At 32.9% G+C, this 22,767-nt stretch overlaps 3 protein-coding genes across 8 annotated transcripts; 2 read left to right on the forward strand and 1 right to left on the reverse strand.

Moving 5' to 3' along the window:
* Nucleotides 1-6: 6 nt before the first annotated feature.
* On the forward strand, nt 7-5,411 carry LOC132805006 (uncharacterized). 2 transcript variants are annotated; one of them, XR_009640377.1, is made up of 11 exons: nt 7-511; nt 1,279-1,521; nt 1,726-1,887; nt 2,104-2,213; nt 2,963-3,071; nt 3,512-3,667; nt 3,793-3,908; nt 4,008-4,174; nt 4,493-4,623; nt 4,693-4,835; nt 4,964-5,411. XR_009640377.1 is itself a non-coding variant. In XM_060819661.1 (11 exons), exons 1-10 carry the CDS (start codon nt 155-157, stop codon nt 4,820-4,822), a joined length of 1,671 nt encoding a protein of 556 aa, XP_060675644.1. In that variant the 5' UTR covers nt 7-154; the 3' UTR covers nt 4,823-4,835; nt 4,964-5,411. The 2 variants fall into 2 exon arrangements, 1 of the variants encoding a protein (XP_060675644.1); XM_060819661.1 differs by having other exon boundaries at nt 4,703-4,835.
* A 1,784-nt stretch (nt 5,412-7,195) lies between these two features.
* LOC132800514 (protein neprosin-like) lies at nt 7,196-9,329 on the forward strand. Its single transcript, XM_060814434.1, has 3 exons — nt 7,196-7,504; nt 8,582-8,773; nt 8,885-9,329. The coding sequence occupies exons 1-3, from the start codon at nt 7,391-7,393 to the stop codon at nt 9,266-9,268; spliced, it is 690 nt and encodes a 229-aa protein (XP_060670417.1). The 5' UTR covers nt 7,196-7,390; the 3' UTR covers nt 9,269-9,329.
* A 207-nt stretch (nt 9,330-9,536) lies between these two features.
* LOC132805108 (ELF3-like protein 2) lies at nt 9,537-14,797 on the reverse strand. Of its 5 annotated transcripts, none has more exons than XM_060819912.1 (5): nt 14,637-14,797; nt 13,668-13,916; nt 11,930-12,879; nt 10,850-10,901; nt 9,537-10,725 (listed from the first exon to the last, which is right to left on the reverse strand). In XM_060819912.1, the coding sequence occupies exons 2-5, from the start codon at nt 13,890-13,892 to the stop codon at nt 9,700-9,702; spliced, it is 2,253 nt and encodes a 750-aa protein (XP_060675895.1). In that variant the 5' UTR covers nt 13,893-13,916; nt 14,637-14,797; the 3' UTR covers nt 9,537-9,699. The 5 variants fall into 5 exon arrangements, with proteins under 5 accessions (XP_060675895.1, XP_060675896.1, XP_060675893.1 ...); XM_060819913.1 differs by having other exon boundaries at nt 13,668-13,910; nt 14,637-14,794; XM_060819910.1 differs by having other exon boundaries at nt 13,668-14,013; nt 14,637-14,794.
* Between the last annotated feature and the right edge of the window lie 7,970 nt (nt 14,798-22,767).

Genomic DNA, 22,767 nt, shown 5'->3' on the forward strand with positions numbered 1-22,767 from the left:
GAAAACGCTGGTTATATTAGCGGGTTTATGATCATGTAAATTGACCAAAATGCCCTCTATCCTACCAGTAGCATATGCTTTTTGTTGTTTTCTTTCCCTCCGTTGTTCATAAGCCAGAGAGCTCGGCTCAGTCAGTCACCAACACCTTTCGAAAATGGCGACCATGCCGAGCCATGGTCTCAGGCATCTAAGCACGGGGCAACCATCGCTTCGAAAGTTCCGTTTCTCAACCACTGTGGCTTCTGTTGCTTCCTCTTTCACTGAAGACTCGGAGCAAGCCCAGCCAAACACCAACAACAGAGCAGATATTAATAATAATAATAACAATAAGCCAAGCTCGTATTTTCCGAAGCGTGGCCAATCGTTGGAACTGGTATGCGAGTCCTTGGCTTTCAAGGGCAAAGGTCTGTGCAAGGTGGCAGACACTGGGTTCGTTGTCATGTGCGACCGTGCACTCCCCGGTGAACGCTTCATTGGGCGTGTCACTCGCAAGAAGGGAAACTATGCTGAGGTATGTATTTTTGAGACTACTATTTGGCTGCTGAGAAATTTTAGCAGAGGAAAAAAAAAGTAAAATTGAAACTTTTTTTTTTTTTTTTGGTGGGGCCTTTTGGGTGCTGAGAAAAATAGAGATGGGAATGCATTTGGTTGCCAAATTCGGAAGATTGAGCTTTACTTGTGAGTTTAGCAGTGTCATATCAGCTTTAGATTGAGTCCTGCTCGAGTACAAATTATTATTACTTAACCAAAATTGACCCAACTGAAAGAATTCATCCTCTCATTGTGAAATCATAATTTAATAATCCAGGTTAAGCAGCCAAAGTTTGCTTCTTTTTCAGAATCGTGTAACGGAAAGCTATTTAAAATAAGTACAGAGGGGTCACATTAATCTGCTGCAGTAATTTTAGTATTTCTGCTCAATGAGCCTCAAGATGGTTCTGTACTCTGCTGAATAAAATTTCAGATAGTGTCCTGAAGTTTTGTTCCTATAAACTGAATTACTAGTTAATATGACACCAATTCCTTTATTTGACCAAAACAAGACAAATAAGAGAAAACTGGATCCTGGAAACAACATTGTGATTAACAGTGTATTCTTTGCTGGCGTTACTGTCATGTATACGTTATAACTTGGATAAAAGTGGCTATAGAATTTCTGACTTTTTTTTTTTATGTGGTTACTTTCAACTTTCAGTCTGGGCATGTGTGGATGCCTGTGCGAGTGACATATTTTTCAAAAGCATTTTACAAGTTTGTTTGCGGGATTCTAAAGTGCAGGTGACTAAGGTAAAGACAATATCTCCTCATTGGGACTTTGTGGATGCCCCTTGTGAGTATGCTTCTTACTGTGGAGGGTGTAAAACACAAAATTTGTCTTATGAGGCACAGCTCAGAGCCAAGGAACAACAAGTTCGTGATTTAGTCATACATGTTGGAAAGTTTTGTCATACAGACCTCGAATCTCTAGGCATCATGAAACCCATTGTTCCCTGTGATATTCAGTTCCATTACAGGAATAAGGTGTGGCTAAGTTTGTTTAGTTCAAATTGGCTGTAAGTAAACCATTATTAGTTTCTCTTATCTTTATCAATCCCAGGTTGTAACTAAGATCAAGATACAGAGAAAACCGTGACATTTTTTCCAATACAAATTTTTATGAATCCTGGAAGTTATTAATACTATTTTAAAAGAAAAACAACTCTCTGAGCATTTCTTTCTCTGCAGATGGAGTTCTCTTTTGGTTCTCAACAATGGTTACCTAAAGAATTAATAACAGAGAAAAATGATGGAAATAAGAATTATGCATTGGGACTGCATGCTCCTGGATTTTTTGATAAGATTCTAAATGTTGACAAGTGCTTATTGCAAAGTGAGCCAGCCAATACGGTAATTTCTGTTTCATTTGTATTACCAAAAGTGTCTATATTATTAAATGCCAACAGTGTGCATTAGCTTTGGAAATTATCTTGTACTTAGCCTAGCACTGATATCCAGGATTGTTTTTTCCTGCAAACAGCATTTCAATGATATCAAGGATTGTTTTTCGTGCTTTTATTTGGATTGTATTTCTATCCAGTTGTTGACATGGTTTCTGGTGTATAGGTTCTTGCAGCTATCCAAGATTGTTGGAGAGATGAACAATTAGGTCTCTCTCCTTACAATGCACGCTCTCATGCGGGATTTCTTAAGCATCTAATGCTAAGGACCGGGAGGTATTGTGGTTTCTGTGATGCCCTGTATGGTTATATACATATGTGTGTGTGTGTGTGCATGTGTGTTATTGTTAATGTTATATAGTCATACTTCCAAACTGAAGGCAATGGCATGCAAGTAAAAACACATGTACTTGCAACTTAATAGTCCTCTTTATAATCTACAAATAAATCGTCATGGATACTACGACGAAGAAGAAAAGTTGAAAAGTAGAAGGATCCTTATACAAAAGGAAAAAAGAAAAGGACATGGTAGCATCAAATCAATAGATATATAATCTTAAATAGGTCTACAGCTCTCTGACTGATAAACTGGGAAAATCAATTTTTGGAATACAATTTGATAATGTTAAGCTTGCTGCAAATGTTTTCAACCAAGGCATCATCATATAGACCAAAGAACAAACAAAGCTCTTAACTTTCAACTTATACTACACTTTTGTGGAGACTGTGTGTATATGTTGGTCTAGAGATAGATTTTTGAATACTTGTTAAGATGAAAAGTAGAAGTGTATTTGTACCATAAGATTTTATGATAGCTTGGAGAAACTATGTGATACTCCTAATTTATAAACATACCTGAAATTCAGTTTGCAGTTATTGTGCTTTGACTGATTGTTTTGCCACATGATGGTTTCAGTATACAGTGCAATCTATGGAATCATGGATATCTAAATGGTTGTAGGAAACATTGTATTCCTCTAATAAATAAAGCTGTAACTTTTTTTTTTTTTTTTTTTTTTGTGTAGAAACCTGAAGACTGGTCTTCCTGAACTCATGGTTAATTTTGTAACTTCATCTTATGAACCAGAGCTTCTGAAGCCTCTAGTTGAGAGAATTAAAGTGATCCCTGAAGTGGTTCGTTTGGTTATATTCTTAAATTAGTTAATGCTGAATATAAATTTTGATCTTATAAATTGAATGAGGTAGTAAGTTAATAACCAACCCAGCTCCTGCTACATATTGAACAGATGAATTCAGTTCCTTAGTAATCCCTGGATGGGACCAAGATCAGAATAACCTAAATCAACCAAAACCAAGCTATTCTGTTTTCTCTGAATCCAATCAGCAATCCTCAGTTTGGTGGGATTTCTTTATTGATTAATCAACAATGGTTTATGTAAATGCAGTGCAACTATTTTGTTGAAACATTTGGCTATCTGTTATTACTTTTGACTTTATGATCTGTCTCATAAAAATTCAGTTTACTTATTCATGGTTCTGTTACTATCTTTTAGTTTCAAGTTGAACTGATGATTTCCAATTTCTATTAATCAATTAATTTTTATGATTGATAGGTAAGCATCGTGAATAATGTAAATACTTCTGTTGGAAACACATCAGTTGGGGAGCAGGAATACACTTTGCATGGAAAATCTAACATCGTGGAGATCTTAAGAGGGCTTACATTTCAAATATCAGCGAACTCTTTCTTCCAGACAAATACTTACCAGGTATATAATTTGCCAGAAATTAAAACCATATTTTTTTCACATTCATGATTCAATAAGTACTTGCTTGAGTTTTGGTTGATGGTGGCTATCTATGATGTTGAGCGCATAACATCTAAAATTTCTAGGCAGAGGTTTTATATAAACTTATAGAAGAGTGTGCTGGTCTCAAAGGAGATGGCTCAGAGATCGTTCTTGACCTATTTTGTGGGACTGGCACCATTGGTCTGACACTTGCCAGAAGGTAGTTTTCCAATTCTTTTTTTTTTTTTTTTTTTTGGTTCACTGTTTTCTATTATCCATTTTGACATCCTGCTCTGCTTATTTGGTGCTATTTTCTAAGGGTCAAACATATTTATGGATATGAAGTAGTAGCTCAAGCAATCTCAGATGCTCGTCTGAATGCAAATCTGAATGGCATCCATAATGCCACATTTATTCAAGGGGATCTTAATAAAATTGATGAAAGTTTTGGAAACAATTTCCCTAAACCAGATATTGTAATTTCAGGTGAGGAACTTGTTGCACGGCTTAAATTGTGTATATCAGTTTCTTGTATATAATATAAATGTATTAACTACTTTGTTGTTTACGTAAATCGCGAATGAAATGGTTTTCTGTTATGGTAAGTTTTCTGTTGAGGAAATTTTGGATTTTTTTTTCCCATAGTGATTGTTAGACGATTTACAAGTTTGATTTTTAGGAGAAATGGGGCATATTACATGTACAATTGTCTGTAGTACGATATTAGGTTTCTTTTTCTTTGGCCTTCTCTTTTAATCAGAATATACAAAATATTGTCTTACATCTCCATTGTAATCCTTGCAGATCCAAACCGTCCAGGAATGCATATGAAGCTGATTAAATTTCTTCTAAAGCTAAAGCCACAACGCATAGTTTATGTATCATGTAATCCTGCCACATGCGCACGTGACCTTGATTACCTCTGTCATGGAGTGGTATATACACGCCTTTCAGTAGTTGCCCTCATTTCTTTGGTTTTTCCGTCTAAATAAACTACTTGAAAGTTTCATGCAGATGGAGCAAAATATTAAAGGGTGTTACGACCTAAAGAGTTTACAGCCAGTGGACATGTTCCCGCACACTCCTCATATTGAGTGTGTTTGCCTGTTGGAGCTTTCTGACCATTCCAGTTAGATTCAAGCATCAGGTTCAAAATGCTTTTTTTGATAACCACCATTTATTGTGTAATTTGATTCTGTTTGTTAAGTGTCACATCATTAGATGCTCTTGTCATGTCAGCAACTTCAAATGTAAATTCTTTGATATCTCTTACAGGTTATGTGAAGCTTGCAAGTTGGAAGGGAACTATGGTCAATGGGGTCCGGAAGGAGCAATCAGAAGCTGTTTTAAACTTGTAGCATTGAGGAAAAGGAAAAATGAAAAGATTTCAGGTATACGTAGAATTCAATCCCATCTATGGATGTGTGAGGGTTTTCCAATAAATTGTCATCTAGGAAATGGGTTTGTTATTTATCAACCCACATTGAATTAGCCAAGATAGAGAGAAATATGAAACGAGAGGTTCTATTGCTAAGTTTGGCCAAGTGGAATCCTTAGCACTATAGCCTTGTAAAATATTGGCTCAACAATGTGACAAAGTGTAGAAGATTTGAGGAGGTGGAGGACCATGGGATTCTCCAGTGCAATACTTTGTTAGGTGCTTTTCCAACATTTTTTTTTTCCTGAAAAATCTAAAATAAAAATATAAGTTGAGATTAATAAATCTACGAGCTGTTCTTTCCAAAAACAAACAACTTTGGGAATACTGGCATTAAGTTTGTTCATTTGCATAATGCGAATTGAAGTAAAATATGATAAACTCAATTGAAATAATTATCTTATATAAACAATCTCACTAATATATATATATATATATATATATATATCATTTACAACAATTTTCTCTACCGCATTTCCTCCGCATGTTTCAAATCCACAATCTCCTAAATGTGGTTAAAGATTCAATAAAGGAGCCGGGTATTACCAAACATTCAATAAAAGAAAGATTCATTAAAGGAGCAGGGTATTACCATAAAAAATAAATAAATAAATAAAGGAGCCTCCACAATCTTCCAGATATGGTTAAAGGTTCAATAAAGGGGCCGGGTATTACCCCCAAAAAAAAAAAAAAGAAAAAAAAAAGGTGGAAAAGGAAGGCCCGATCCAAGTAAATCACATACCTTAGACTAATAGTCAAAAAAGAAAATTCTTAAAAAATAATAATAATATAAAGAAAATAAATGTATAAAAGTCTTTGAAGGATAGAATTGAAAAATGTCCAAACACGCAAATTAAAAATTAAAATCGAAGTATAATCCTCTAATCTTTTATATGGGTGGCTCTCATTAGTAGCTTATTCGGCGTCCATTGTGTGATACAAAGAAAATTAAAGAATGATAAAGTCTTTTTTTTTTTTTTTTACTGAAAGATATGAAAAAGGCATTTAAAATTACTACTTTTTTAACGAAATTTAAAATTATTGTTTGTTTTGCCAGAATTAAAATGCAAACTTTTTATGAGGACTTCTTCCAGCATTCATCCCTTGTTGAATAATTACAAAAAAGTCAACCTTCTGCTCAAAGATAATGTATCAAAAAACCTATCAAACCGAGTTAATTGCTACATGACTCAAAGAAAACCTATCTTACCGAGTTAATTGCTACATAAAATATAAATTCTACTAGTAATGGCTCTAAGTGAGGATTTTTGGATGATTAAATGGTTTTGTTTATAATTAAAATGTTATATGGGATTCAAGCCAAAAAAACAAAAAAAACAAAAAAAAAAAAAACAAATGTTATATGGGAAAGTTAACATATAACAGTCCATTATATTTTTTTTAAAAACAAACAGTCTATCATACTGACATGTTGGCAATGAGATCCACTAAATGATGGGTCACCACAGTAGTATCAAATAACTTATTTATTTATTTATTTTTATGTATAACCAAAAAATAATTATCACATCTCAAATGGGTTGGTATGGTGCTTAGAATTTAATCAAGAAAGCAAAAATTCTGAGTACTACCACGTTGGAGGCTACTTGATAATTATGAAACTATAAACATAAATGTATGCAGATTGTTCAATCAATATAGGTGTATCCACCACTAGGGGTTGCATGGTATACCAAACTTCTACCTACAAAAGAAAAAAAGTTCAAGTTGAGTCTAATTGTTATCATTTGACGATTCAAAAGTAAATGCAAATTTTACTCATATTAGGTTTAATTTAATTCAAATCTTTTTTTTTTTTTTTCTTTTTATGTAGTTCTGAACTTTAATGATAAAAATAATCCGATTTGAGTAATTAATTTGAGATGTCCTTATTTCTTTTGGAATCATTAATTGATATTAATATAAATGTATTAGTGTGTTAATATATATATATATATATATATATATATCTGTTTTCATACCTGCATATGACCTCATTAACGAATATTACAGATGTCCTAAAACAATGGCCACAGGAAAAAATAACACCAAGTATGGTGGCTTCTTCTTCATTGCAGTAGTTTTATCTTTCGTCTTCTTCAGTAATGAAATTTTTGACTGCAAGAGAGTTCAGACATATATGAAAAACGAAGAAGCCTCCCTGAAGCTTAATAAGAATGTAGTCAAAACCATAAAGGCTGTCATCAAATATTATATATATATATATATATAAAGTTCTCAATGTTTTTACCTTCAAGTTATTGATGGTATATAGGGATGACTTTTTGCAGAGTGAAAGTGGTGATGTGGTAGATTGTGTTGATATTTACAAACAACCTGCTTTTGATCATCCACTTCTCAAAGATCATGTTCTACAGGTTTGACTTTTTTCTAATTTATTTTACACCTTAATTGAATAAACGAGCTGCAATGACTTCTCTAATAGACTCGATGCTAATTTTATGTGTATGAATTTGATCTAGTGGATATTAATGCGATACTCAAGAAAGACTCTTTTTTATTAGGAGTTGGAATACTTAGTTTTAAAAGAAATCAATATTTACAGTGTTTTTTTTTTATCTGATAATTAGTTGAAACCATCGTATCCAAGTAGAAAGAGAACGGAAAATTTTGGTGAGGATCAGAAGGTGTTTGAAGCTTGGCTTGAACATGTAGAATGTCCAGAAGAACAATCCCTATTTTACAAAAACAAATTTTCAATAATAATCATCGTCATGCCAATAGAAATATCAATTTAGTACACAATGGCAGCATCCTGTATCAGGTTCCAGCAGGGCACGAGGTATATTATATATATATATATATACTTTCACTTTATGTTAAAATTATAAATAATACAATTAATATAGGGCCATAGCCCATATGATATTATACGATATGTGATATAATAATGGCTTTATTAATTTATTTGTCTGATTAGTTATTTATTTATTTTCTTAGTATGCCCAAGTTGTTGCACCGGGCAACGGTGGCAACTAGTATGGGGCAAATGCAAGAATAAATGTATGGAATCCGGCAATAATGGGCCCAGATAGGAGTATTGCTCAATTATGGGTTTCAGGAGGACCTCTTGATTTAATTAACAGTATGGAAGCTGGATGGATTGTAAGTTCATCTACGAAGAGTTTTCATTTCTCTCTCTGATTTTCAAGTTTTGGATATAAAATAAAATATTTTACATGAAGATATATGGGTCAAAACGATTGAGAAATTAACATTTCATCCGGTGTATTTTAAGTCCAAGAACCGGACAATAAGCTGACGCGGTTTTTCAGATACTGGACTGTAGGTAATTATCTTGCTTGGTCCCTTTACCATAGTATCTAATTTCCTATATGTAATTTCGTGCATGCTTAATATATGATATAATATATGGGTTATGATCTCTTAAGAACATTTTTCTAATAGAAGATTGGAATGTGCTAATGTGTCAGGTGCAAAAGGTGTCATCACATTTAATGGTAAATTTTGGTTTTCAGAGCGATGGATATAAAAAAACAGGTTGCTACAATCTTGAATGTTCTGGTTTTGTGCAAATAAGCAAGAAAATATACCTTGGTGCTCCTATAAATCCTATTTCCATCTACAATGGGACTCAATATGATATCTCAGTCGCTATATACAAGGTAAAAAGGTCTGACAAATTAGTATAGAATTTTTAACATTATAAATTAAAAAAAAAAAAGAATTTTACGTACAAAATGGTTGATTTTGATATATGACTAAATGTTTTCCAGGAAAAAGTGAGTGGACATTGGTGGCTTGATGTACAAGGTGAGCCAATGGGATACTGGCCTGACACCATCTTCCCATATTTGAAAATGCGTGCAAATTATCTCAAATGGGGCGGAGAGATTATCATTGCAAAGCCAACGGGTCCTCCTCACACTTCCACTCAAATGGGAAGTGGTCATTTTGCTGGTGAATCCTTTGGCAAAGCAAGTTTTATTGCCAATCTTGAATACGTTGATTCTTCTGGCAATTTCCTTGACCCCCCAAATCTCCTAGTCTTTGCTTCAAAACCAAAATGCTATAATGTGATTCTTTTGAAAAAGAGACCTAATTTTGGCATCTGTTTTTACTTTGGGGGACCTGGGTTTTCACCAATATGTCCAGATTAATTAGAGCACCAAAACTTGTTATTTTACCATACAAGTTCAGCATAAATGAGTTTTGTTTATTTCAAAACTGTTTTGACTCTCTAGGCCGGAGATGCATTGGAGAAAAAAAGAAGAAAAATGTTGTAGTGATCCTGTTTGCACAAGAACCAAGATTTATCTGAAACATTCACTACTCTGAATTAACACGTTACCGGCAATGCAAAGCAAGGCTGAGAAAAGTTGAAAAAAAATTAAAAAAAAAAAAAAAAAAAGCATAGAGAGCATCACCTGAGGATAATTCAGTTTTCGATTAAACATATATATTTACATCTTATTGATATGATTATAAAAATAAACATATGATTAAAGTTACAAAATTATCAAACATTTTGAAGGAGTATAAGTATATATATTTCCATTTCTCGCTTGCCATAATTTTAACAAGAAACTCATCACAGATGTTTCCTTTCTTCTTGTATTGACTGAAATATCCGGGCTGCTGATTCAGTTGCTGATCTAGGATTGTGAGGAACAACCTTGATCACACGTATCTGATGCTCGCTATTTTGTGTATTTTGATCTAGCTCCTGAGCCGTCGGTACCATAGGAAAAAGGGGGAGTTCGTCTACTTTGGTCCTCTCAGATGGACTACTAGCTGTACTTCCATGAAACTCACTCCGTGTTGGAGCTTGAAGTTTCTCAACATCATGTGACATTACGTGACTCATCTGGCTTGGCATGTTACGTGAGCTCTGATTTAGTATTCTGAAGTTAATCTCCCCAGTTGATAACTGATTTTCCTGCTCATTTGAGCGAACTCCACCAAACGGGCTCATCTGCTCAACAGCCGAACCAGATACATAGGGGTTCGTTACTGGCAAACCATAAGGTGGAAAATATGTCTGACCTAAAGGATGTGTTCCGGGAACAATTCCAATTCCTTGATGATTAGAAGCTGGGAAACCATAAGCTGCATTTAAGAACTGCCCACTTCCAGGATTTAGGCTCATAGGGCCACAACTGCCATATATTGGTGCCATGAAACCTGCAGTTTGAGGGCACATTCCTGTGTAGGGCTTGTAAACAAGTCCTTCAGAAGGAGACATAACGGGAACCAACCATTGATTTCCAGGTGGAGGGTGTATACACCATTGAGCATGTTTGTTATTGTTAGTTGGAGGAGTTGGTGGTGGGTTTCTTGAATACTGTGCATAATTTGATTGCTCGGCGACAAGTTCTCTACTTGTGTCATTGTTGACAGATGGGAGAGGCAACTTCCTAACTACATTCTCATCGGCACATTCAGTGCCAGGATTTGGCTGCTGAGGATCATCTTTTGATTTAGCAATTGGGTTCGGTGGCTCAAGAACATACTGCAATTGCAACTTCTTCACTGGAGATGTTTCTAATGCAGACTTTTGCAAATAAAGGTTGTCTTCATTCAATAAATGTGGTGATCCTGCAATCAACCTCTGAACCTGTTCCAATTTTAATGAATCATGTCATGTACATGATATCAAATTTAAGAAACTAAGAAAATGCATGTGTATCATGTTATTGTAAAAGCAGCAAAACAAATTGACCAAGCCATAACCAGCTTACCTTTGTTAGTCTATGCAACTCAAAAACTTGCACCGCAAAGATTCTTTGTTGACTGAAAATAGTAGAATAAGTGGATCAAAAACTCATACATTTCTAAAAAGAAACGTCTACAAGTATAATATGCAAGGTGGATGGATTTTGAAAGCTTCAAATGAACACAAATGAGGGGAAGACTACTGAAAAGTCAACTCCTCTGATTCAGTCATGAGCAAATGCATGGAACCATAACATAGTAGGTTAGGTAAGGTTAAAAAATAAATATTCTCTTGACAATGCAATCCTGGATACTGGAAGCTATAGATATGAATATAGGAAAGTAAAGATATCAACTCTTGCACATTTCTGGAGAATCAACAACTTGTTGGAAAGAAGGCTCAGTTGTAATGATATAAGAAATTTAACAGAAAACTCAATTTTTTCCCCCCTACTACTTGTTTCTTCTCCCTCTTTGTAGTTTGTCTTCCCCCCATCCAATTCTCATTGGTTTCCTTGTAAAGAACTTTCTGTTTGTTAAATGATCTACAACCAAATCATTGGAAGGCACAGATCCTCAGGAGCTATCCACTATAGTTTAAGATCATGAAGTTAAGTTAGTTAACATCTAATGATGTGGTAAAACAGCATGGTTAGTCATTCAAATAAAGTTCCTGTCGTCTGACTTAAATCCTCCCAAAAAGTGACCCTATCTAATTCAATCCACAAAGAAAGAATTCTTGACTTCAAAAGTTGAAGCTATAGAGGGAATGCAAGCTCCGATAGTATAATTTAAATGTTTATTCATTTACACATGAATGAACATCATAAATCATTTGAACAAGATGATGAATGAATGGATAAATAATTGAACTAGACGTGTAAATGGATAAATAATTGAACTAGACGTGTAACTAGCTGGGATAAAAAAGATACGGATAAACAGGTCAATGCACAGGAAGTGAAAATCACAATTACAATCAAATCTCTTTTAGGACAGCATGCAAAAATGCAAGTTCTTTGTGAATGAAAAACATAGTAGACAACTTTGAGAATAATACGTGGTAGCAATGATCATAGAAAAAGCCAACCAAAGAAGATACCTACTTGACAATAGCTGTTCTTGCTTTCAAAAAATGTTTTTCACCTATCACTCCCACAACATCATCGGGAGCGACGTGCGGATGCAATACAGTGTCGACCATAGAAGTCTCTGATACATCATCATGTCTGTCTACATTTCCCACTTTTGGAGTCCTGCAATTCTTCTCTCCAGGGCGCTCATCAACAAGCAATGGTCCTGAACATGATTCGCTTCTCATTCGCACATTTGAAGTAATTTCCCTAGCCATACCTCTTGTGGATTCCCCCTGGATATCACTTCCAAGGGACATCTTATCACAAGCACCTAAACACTCCTCGTTCAAGTTATCTGTTGGACTCCTTTTATGTTCCTGATTCAATGACGCATGTGCTTGCTTTGATGTTTTACTGTTCTTGTCTGCAGTTGATGGGCATGACGATGCATCCACAAAATTCTTATCTGTAGCAAATGGAACAAGGTCTGCAGGATTTTGACTAGTCTCGTACATTTTTGGATTATCTTCACTTTGGTTCCTTACAGAGTGTCTTGACTTCAGATTTGTGGCTCCCCTCATTTGCTTTTCACATGAACTTTTAGGTTGCACCATTGAGTTTAAGCTCAATTGAGGTAGTGTTTCCCTCTCTTTATTTTGTCGACCGATACTACGAATTCCTGAAGCAGAGCTAGGAACCACAAAATCATCCTCATTTCTAAACTTCTTGAAAGAAAAATTCTTAAATTTAGAGATATTATATGTTCGAGAAGAATCACATTTGGCAGTTGATGACAATGGCACTGCACCATTCAAATTATGATGATTTGTTGGTTTCATAGATTTTCTTTCATGATCTGAAACCACAGTGTTTGTGTTCGGCTTTATTCCACTGGAAGAATTAGAATGAAGCTTCTCGGCCATATAAGAAGGCACAGGAGTATTGCAAAACGGGGTAAACATACTCTGATGGGCAGCAACCTAGAAATACAAATTATTTAATCATATCAGACAGAGGAAGCAGCAGAGAACTAGAGGGATTCGTTTATACAAATAAAGCCATTTACAGAGAAACTTTCCACCACAGTTACTCAACAGTCAGAGCGGCTTCAAAGAAGAAATTTGTTACATTCAAAACCATTTAAAAGAAGAAATACTAGGTAAAAGGAAAATTAATTTGGAGAGAATGAGAGGGAAAAACAACTAACAACTATAACAATCTATAGAATTAAAAAAAAAAAAAAATTATATATATATATATATATATAAAAAAAAAAAAGGGAGATTCCAGACAAATCAAGGATGTTCATGCTTGATTTATAAGCAGGTGTTATTGTTAGGACTTAAGAAAAAAACAATGTTCACAAAACTTCATGCCTAGCAAGCACATCCTCAGCTCTGTTGCAAGGACTCTAGAGTTCAGTTCACAAAGAAAATTATAAAGTTTGAGGCAGTTTCGATCCTAATGCAGCAGAAATGAATCTTGGCCTTCCTAGATATAATCAGATGGAAGTGAATCCGTTTTATAGGGTTCATGAAATCTTTCACATATACACTTTTTATGTAGTGTTTGTAATCGTAAAGATTCGAATAGAAGAAAGAACAAATCACAAATTTTTATCATGAAAAACCAACTAGGAGCATAGAACACAAACAGAAGGCACAGACATTTCTTTTATGCTAACAAAAAGAACAAATCACAAAATTAAATCACAAAGTTCCCCAAAAAAATATACATCTATATATAAATATATATATAAATCACTCACATGGCTGGAGGGTGTTGAAGGTACCAAGCTGTTGCCATTATTCTGCGGCATAGACAACATGGATGCTGATCCAGAGGCAAGCCTTTGAGAAGGGATACTGAGCTGCTCATAGAGAGCCATTTTGTTCCTTGGAGGTGCTTTTGGTCCTCCTTTCTCTGTATCATTCACATGAAGCCTTGGAAACATCGGACTTGTCACCTTTTCCTCATCTTTTCCTCCTCTCATACTCCTCTTTCACCACCGCTTCCACTCAAAAATACAAAACAAAATTTCCCATTTCCTTATATAACCCGAATTCACAAACCAAAAACTAGGCTACCCAAAGAGCAAATATTTAATTAAATGCCTGGTAGAGGAAAACACATTATTACAAATTTCCCTAAAATCAACCTTTCTCAAAAAAAAAAAGGAAAAAAAAAAAAAGTAAGTACTTTTGGAAAAATTCAACCAATAAAGGTAGCAAAGTTGGGTAACTATCTAAAATAAATGACAGTTACAGAAATCCCAGATCAAAATATCTCACAGAAAAGAAATCTTCTAGCTGAATCATGTGAAAATTTGGTCCCCAAAAAAAAAAGGAAAAAAAAAAAAAACAATTACAAGTAAACCAAGTAAGTATAAACTTGGCAAAATCACAATTTGGGTTTGAAAGACGAACAACAGAAACTCAAGAAAAAAGCTGCAAAAGAAAAGAAATGGAAAGGTGAAAAACCAAACTTTAAAAGAGTATAGCTTCAACAAACCCACCTCAAGAAAAAAATTTAAAAAAAAAAATATTCAGGTTGAAAATAGATAAAGAAGATAAGCAAGACAAGCAATTGGGAACATGGAATTAGAATATTATGACAGGAGGTAACATTTAAGAGTTGAAAAAAAAAAAAAAAATAGAGATAGAGAGAGAAGAGAATAAAAAAAAGGATAAAAGATATATGATTGGGAAGACAGATTCTTGCAGGAGAGAATGGTTACCTTGGAACTCCACAACAGAGGATCTCATCATCAAAAAGTTTTTGGAAACAAAATAAAAATCAATGAAGAAAGTGTTGGGCACTATAGGCTGGGGGGACCCAAAGTGGATAGAACTAGAATTCCTTTTTCTCATAAAAAAACGTTTTTTAAAAAAAAAAATTGCCAACAAAAAGTACCAGAGATCCAGTTAGAAACACAAGACGATGATGTGTCAGCATGCCATTGGAAGACCCAGTTGCCGAAGTGTGAGGATTTTCCAAATTTTCTTCTGGGGCAGTGACTGAGTCTCTGAAATGGAGTATTTGGCGAGGCTTTTTGTCTACTTATAACCACATGTTCTTTTTTTATAAAATCCGTTAAAGATCGTGTTCAATTATTATTTTATTAGGATTCTCAGAGCGCGTGGACTTTCCCAAATCCTTGAGCGTTTGGTCGCCAAACAAGTGGGCAGGCTTGGTTTCAGCTTTTCCACGCTCTGCATTCGCGACTGAAAGCCGTAGAAGTATCCCGTACATGAAGATGGGACCAGTTTGACCCGTTTGGGAAATTTATAAGATTTTCACAGATTTTTATGCCAAACTATTTTTTTTTAAAATTGTTTAATTTTTCAACCTAAATCTACAATCCGCACGAGGGGGTTTTACCATATTTAGCACGTGAAATTTCTTTTTTATTTTTATTTATTTGTTTTGCAACAGAATAATAAGATGGATTTGTAGAAATTAAGATTGTCAAAGAAATATATAATTGTTTTGGGATTGTAATTTCACATTTTTCGCTTTGCTGATTTTATTTATATATTTTTTAATTGTTTTCCTTATTTTGGATGATGGATTTAATGGGCTACCGGATATGAAAACAAAGTTTTGATTGAACTAAGGCCCACCCACATGTGGCAACGACATTTATTAAAAATTGAGGGGCGTGACCGAATAGTAGGTTCATCTTTTTTCTGATAGATCTGATCTGCGACTGAGAGAGGATTTTCAACAAGTAATTGCAATTTTGTTATACTAAAACAAGGCAAACTTTCATGGGTTTTGATCTTTTTCAGTCATGCAAGTATCCTTTTCCTAAATCCGTCCACTTCAACCGACCATTCAGTCAACCTAATTTGATGTTGAAGGGTTTTGTAATTAATTATAAAGCGCTTTGCAAAAAGTCTTGAGCATGTTGTTTTTGTATATATTTAAAGGGATTTATCTAACATGTTGAGATATTTTGTGATGTATATAAAGGTGTCATATTGACAAAATTATTGTTTTCTCATACAACACTTTTTCTAGTTTTGATAACTTATAAACTGAATGTAAATAGATTTTTCTTTTTCTTTTTGGTTAAATGGATATTTTATGTACAAAATCTTTTACCACCTTTGATGGAGCAACGTTGTCATTGTAAAACATCCCTTATTTGCATCATTGCAATTATTGAAATAAATTTATTAAATAATAAGATTATAATGGTTCATATAATTATTACATTTGGACATGGGAAATTAAACTATTTTTACAATTTATTTTGGATATTTATCTTTTAAACGTACACTTTAAAGCCATTGATCAATAGCAAATGGTTGTAATTCAATAAATTGACAGCTCAATTTCATTAGAAATGGAGAGGATCAACCACTATAATTTATTGCTATCACAGGCACTATTAATACTATTATCACAGTTGTTTCGCCCCTATACATCTAATTGCGACCAGTAATCACCATTTTGGATCTACCACAACATACCACCAATAGCACGACAATAAAAAATGATACAACTATCATTGTTACTATTTACCTTAACTATTACTACCACAATGATTAAATCAATCATTTCTATGGATCACATTCATATATAGCAGTCCTTGTCACGATCTTGATTTTGATATTGCCACTATCATTTGTTATTAGGTTGCGGTATGCTAAAATAAAAACTGCAGAAATTGAAACTTAAAATAATAATAATAATAATAATATACATATATAAAGAAAAAAAAAATGAAGAAGAAGACGAAGAAGCAAGCGCAACAACTTAGTATGAACTAAACATAAAATGTTAGAATGCGACATTTGAAAGTGCTGAGTAAAGGGCCCTATTCTTTTTTACTTTTTGGGTACATAAAGTACAGGCTTAAGTTTGGTTAGTGTTGAGAATAGGACCCAAAGGTAGTGATACAGGTTAAGGCCCAATATCGCCTTATGCAAGTCCAACGACAAAAGGGAAATGGGTTGCCGCGTACTATCAAATTTTTGTGGGCCTCGGAATGAAATGCTAATGATCAAAATTTGCGTTCTGGCTAAGAAAATAATCATACTCCACGTACAAACTACAAACGAACCTTTATTATGCACAAGATCTAGAATGATCAAAAAAGATGAACGGCTGGTTCTCTGTTTGTTTCATATGTGATTGATTTTGAAATTAAAATAGATTTATCTTTTTGGGTGTTTAGAAGAAAGAAATTAACAATATTTTATACATTTGATGCTATTATTTTCTTGTCCAAATTAAGTAAAGATATTTTTTTATATGTTTTATATTGTTCGAAAAAATAATGGTTTTGTCTTGGATTATCCTTAGAGACATGTAAAGATTACTATAAGATGCTTTAGTAATGTGGTTTTGAAGACAATTTAGGAGATAATAAATGAAGATTAGTATTGATGAATGAAAATTGGAGAAAATAATTAGGATAAAGTTTGAAGCATGCGGACAACATTTGAGGAAGAGAGAGGTTGGGAAAGTGCAAGCCGTGCAGTGAAGAGAAACAATGTTAAAATATATATTTTTTAAAGAAAAAAAAAAAAGAAACAGTTATAAATAGTGAAATAATTAAATCATAAAAAACAAATAAGAAGAAGCAGTAGAAGATGAAAGGATATGTGATCACGTGGGGGTCCAAATCACGAAGTGGGGAGCCAGCTTGAGCTTTGGGAAATCTAGGATTATATATGTGTATAGGTGTCTCTCTAATAGTTCTAGAAGAAGTTAAGAAAATGATGCTTCATTTCATTTTGGATTGGAATAGGAGGGTATAATTAGGAACCCCTACCCTACACTGAATGGCTGTTTTGGCATCCTTTGGGAAAATCCGGGTTGTTGGCCAAAAGTCATTGAATGTGACAAAATTCTGTACATGCATGTACACCACCTCTCTAAATGCTTTACTCTTATTTTTATTCATTTCCTACTCATTTTGGTCCCTCTTCTTCTCTCTGCCCAGATGCTCTACCTATTCTATCCAAGGTGTGTCAAACAACTTCATTTTGAGGGAGCTGGCAAATGGACCATGTTATGGGTCACCCTAATTTCAATGTAAATTGATTAGACTATGTAACAGTATTAATATATTATCTATTTTGTCAAATTTAAGAACTTGAACTCATAATTATTGTGCTGAGATTCCATCAAAATCTGCTACTCGTTGGTTGGTGTTAAAAATCATTTTACTAAGACTATGCATAATATTTTGCTATTGAGTTGTCCTCGAAGGGACATTTTGTCATTACTTTGAAGGTGAAATTTTTGTCCATTGTCTTCCATTTTGCTTTATTATCTTAACTTGTGGTGGGGTATAAGAAAGGTTAATGTTCCTTGAGCTCAATTCTTATGGCATTAAATGCAGTATACTCAATAATGCAAGGTTGTTTTTCAAACTTCAGGTCGGTAATATCTGCAATATCATATGATACACATACCTCATATTATTATTATTTAATATGAGTTTCATGCATACGTAGAAGAAGAAAGTAGAACAATGTTCATGAAATATTAAATTCATTTTATAAATTTTAGGATTCAATTTAATTTAGTATCTAATGGTATTTTTTTTCCATCAATTGTATACTTTATTTAATTAATATATACAAGTTAAGACTTTATTTACATATTAATCGGCATCAAAGATCAACGTAAGCTTTTCTTAAAAAGAAAAAAAAGGGATCAATAAAATAAGAAAAAAAATGGGAGAAAATGAGTTACTATCACACAACTTTTTTTTTTTTTTTTTTTGGTTCTACTTACACGTGTTTCAATTATTTTCAATAAATAGGACACGGTTTTCATAATGCACTAACGTATTGTCTCTCTCCCTCTCTCTATCTATCTTTTTAAATAAATTAAAATTACAATAAAAAAACTAATAAATCATTCAATGAATAAACAGAAATAAGGGTAAATTACATCAAACCTTATAAACTATTTATTGATACGTACAAATAACTCTCTATTACAAAAAACCTCCTCAAACTATTTGAAACTTATAAATCAAGAAAAAGTAGACATCAAGACAACCCCTATAAAAAAATCTGAAATTACTTAAATTCTCATAATGATGAAATTCATTTAATTGATATTATTATTATTTTTAATATTTTTTTAAAAAAAATATTAATTTTCGACGAAAATTTTACTTTTAATATCTTTTGAAGGAAATATTATTCTTAATTCTTTTGAAGAAAATATTTATTTTAATATTTAGATAATGAAAAAAGTTCAAATTAAATTATTTGGAAAATAGTATAATAGATATAACAAAAGGGTATTTTGTTATAGTACAATAATTTTTAACATTTTATTATCATGGAGGGAGCAATGCATTATATATAATCATAGCTAAGGGGTCTATGAGTTATTTTAATAGTTTAATAGGATATTTCTACGTGTCAAATGTTTCAAAGGAATTTTCTGTAATTTACCCAAAAAATCATGTTAAATGAATAATATGTAACAAATTGCTTCATTTGAAACATTTTATAATCAAGAATTATAAAGTTTTAGATATAAAATTGATTTAACTCTAAAATTAAATGCAAACTCCAATTGTACTCGTTGGCTAGGTCTAATAGTAAAATCTTTTAGAGTAACCTTAATTTGGGTAAAAAAACCCCCTATCCCAAAGTTGTAATAAAAATAAATAAATAAATACAAACTCCAATCAAGGTGCAGCATTTCATTTATTTCCTTTTTTTTTTTTTTTGGTTATATATATTGTTGAATGCATAGAATCGTATCAAAAGGCAGAAGCTTTCATTTCCCTCAATATTTAATATCCTTATTATTATTTCAAATGATAAATGAATTAAAAAAATCCCTCAATCCATTATTAAACTATCCTTAAAAAACTCATGAATTAAAGATTTTTTTTTTCTTCATTAACATCAACAACCAACTCGCAAACATAGGCATCATCAATTGTTTTATATACATACATACACATATATATATATATATATCATAATAATAATAATAATAATAATGATTTAATGAGCTATTTAATTCATTTTTATTATTGGTTATTTAGAAATAGGATCAACAAACTATATATAACAATATTAATTTAAATTTTTAAATTTTTTTTTTAATATTAAAAATAAAAAATGAATTTTTTTTATGAAAATCAATTAAATTTTAACATACCATTTAAATGATATTAAATATTTTTAAAAAAAATTTAAAAATTTCATGCATCTTTTTTTTCACGTTTCGTACCATATCAATATCTGTAAAATAAATTAGATGTTTATTAGATTAAATCTCTATTTTATGATGTCAAAAATAAAATATTAAATATAAAAAAATTATTATTCATAATTTCGAAAAAAAGAAAAATGAAAAGCGAGATCAGAGAAATCTGGTGCAAGACATCCACATCAAAAGTGATGTAGAGGGGTGATTGAAATAGTAGGAAGGATAATGTTAAATTAAGAGAAGATTCGGGGTCGAAACGAAAAGAGAGAGAGTGTGAGAGATGGTCCCACTTACAGCTCCTCCACTGTTGTGATTTCCCATGTGGGAGACGCCTATCCCATCAGTTGCTCATCCAATCACCACACGCCATCTGTGAATATGAGCGATCAGTTCACGTGTGACCCCGTAGTAATAATGGAATCAGAGAGGACTTCGGTGGGGCCTTACTTTGTTATTTCTTTGGGGACCGCAGGTGGTTCATCACTGATGATGATGATCGTCATCATCATAAGCCGAGCCTAGCCTAGCCTAACTTAGCCGAGTCGAGCTTGACTGGGCTGGCTTCATCTTAGCCGACAGCTCACATCCCTCTAGCAGCTACTGAAGAAGAAAGCCAAAAATGACGCGGGGTAAGAGAACAAGCATTAATTAAGATTTTGGCATTTTAGCGACGAGGATGAAAATGTTTAAAAAAAAAAAAAAAAAAACAAAAAAGTAACAGATTTGGACCACTTCTTGTTTTTTACCACCAAGGCCCAAATTTTTCTGGGCCCACAAAAGGTTTTTATTTTTATTTTTTTATTCTTGGCCGGCTGCTTCTTGATTAACCGTTTTATAGGAACAAAAAATTGAAGCTTTTTACCAATATTCCAACGGCATCAATGACGGTTTGGGATAAAAATTAAAAATATAATAAAAATATAAAACAAGTTTTGCCAATGAAATAAAGGTAGTTCGAGAAATTAGGACATTTGATTAGGATACGCTTTTACTCAAGTAACATCAAACAAAAACCCTGTTAATTACAATAGTTATATATATATATATATATGTATATATATATTTAATAATGTCATTTCAATTTTCAAGATCAACAAACATTGCTCTTGATGAGAATTATTTTATGCCTACTGTCTTAATTGGTGAAATATATCAATTTGACATAGACATACACTCACACTCACATAGAAAGAGTTTTATAGAGATTTAATACTGGTTAAAGTTATTATGAATGTCAAATTTGAACGCCAAATGTTTGAAGAAAAATTTTCAAAATAATTATTCAATAATGGTTTTTTTTTTTTTTTGTTTTTGTTTTAAATCAGCAATAATGGTAACTTTATATAATTTCTATTCAGCCCCATAAATCTGAGTATCTGACTATAAAAACCCCCTAACACAGTTCAATTACGTGTAATGAGACAATAGTACAAGCTCACTTGTCATAAGGTGATTAGAAGAGCAACGCTCGAGTAACCAAGATTATATTACAATAGTTAGGTAACTCATTTATTTATTTTATAGCAATATCTATGTGCTCTGTTTTTCCCTCAATAGGTTTCAATGATATCTTGGAAGAAAATCTGGTATTTTTAGCATTTATATAAAAATGGGGTGTGTGTGTGTGTGTGTGTGTTGCTTGGTTTGCAGAGAAGGTGAAGAAAAACATGAGAGTTGACAATAAGAGATGTTAAGCAAATGCTATGGGAACCCATTCACTGAGCTGTAACGATGTGGGTTGCATGTGGGTAGGACTCAGAACTCAGCCTCATTTCCCTCTCTCTCTCTCTCTCTCTCTCTCTCTCTCTCTCTCTCTCTCTCTCATCTCTAGCAACTATACAAAATTTAATTAATAGTGTTATAAAACATTTTTTTAAAATAAAATAATTGGCAAAAATAGGATTGTGATGAGACAAAATTCTGTTAGCAACTTGGCTTTCTGCTATCTTCTTCTCTGTTTTTGCCTCTGTTTGCCTGCCATCAACTTTCATGTTCTAATAAAAACCCACCCACTACTAGTTTTCATGTTCAAAATCGCAATCCTAAGATGAACTACTGTTACTCTTCCTCTGCAGATTTTACCAACTTTTTAAAAATATTTTTACTGCTGGAATTCTACTTTAACCATTTGCTTTATATATACTGCCAATATAATAACATAGCAACAAAATTGAACATAATATATAATACCAATGTGTTTATATATATATATATATATCTCACTCAAAGTTTAATAAGTTCCTATAAATAAATCGATACAGTTTATGGTTAATGGTCCAGGGTCTTCATTTTTTATTAGATATAAACTAGGAAAACTCTGATCTCATTGGGGTTTACTAGGTGGTGGCAACTAATATTACTATACATGTATGTATCAAGAAAAGTAGTACTGTAATAGAAAGTGAAAGCAGGAATAGGCTATGATTAAGACTATGATTAATGGAACTCTTTTTAGAAAGAGAAAATGGTACTGTTTACTGTTAAAAAAGATGCCTTACACTTTCAAACCGCAATTTTTACTGTAACTTTACAGTGCGCATGGAATGGCATAAACAACCAAAAGGAGAGGTCAGACAGACTCAGAGCTTTCCCCACTAAAAAAAAAATAAAAGAATACAAAAACCAACTTAAAATAATAATAATAATAATAATAATAAACTATCCAA

Source organism: Ziziphus jujuba, chromosome 1, assembly GCF_031755915.1.
Source record: "Ziziphus jujuba cultivar Dongzao chromosome 1, ASM3175591v1".
NCBI lineage: Eukaryota > Viridiplantae > Streptophyta > Magnoliopsida > Rosales > Rhamnaceae > Ziziphus > Ziziphus jujuba.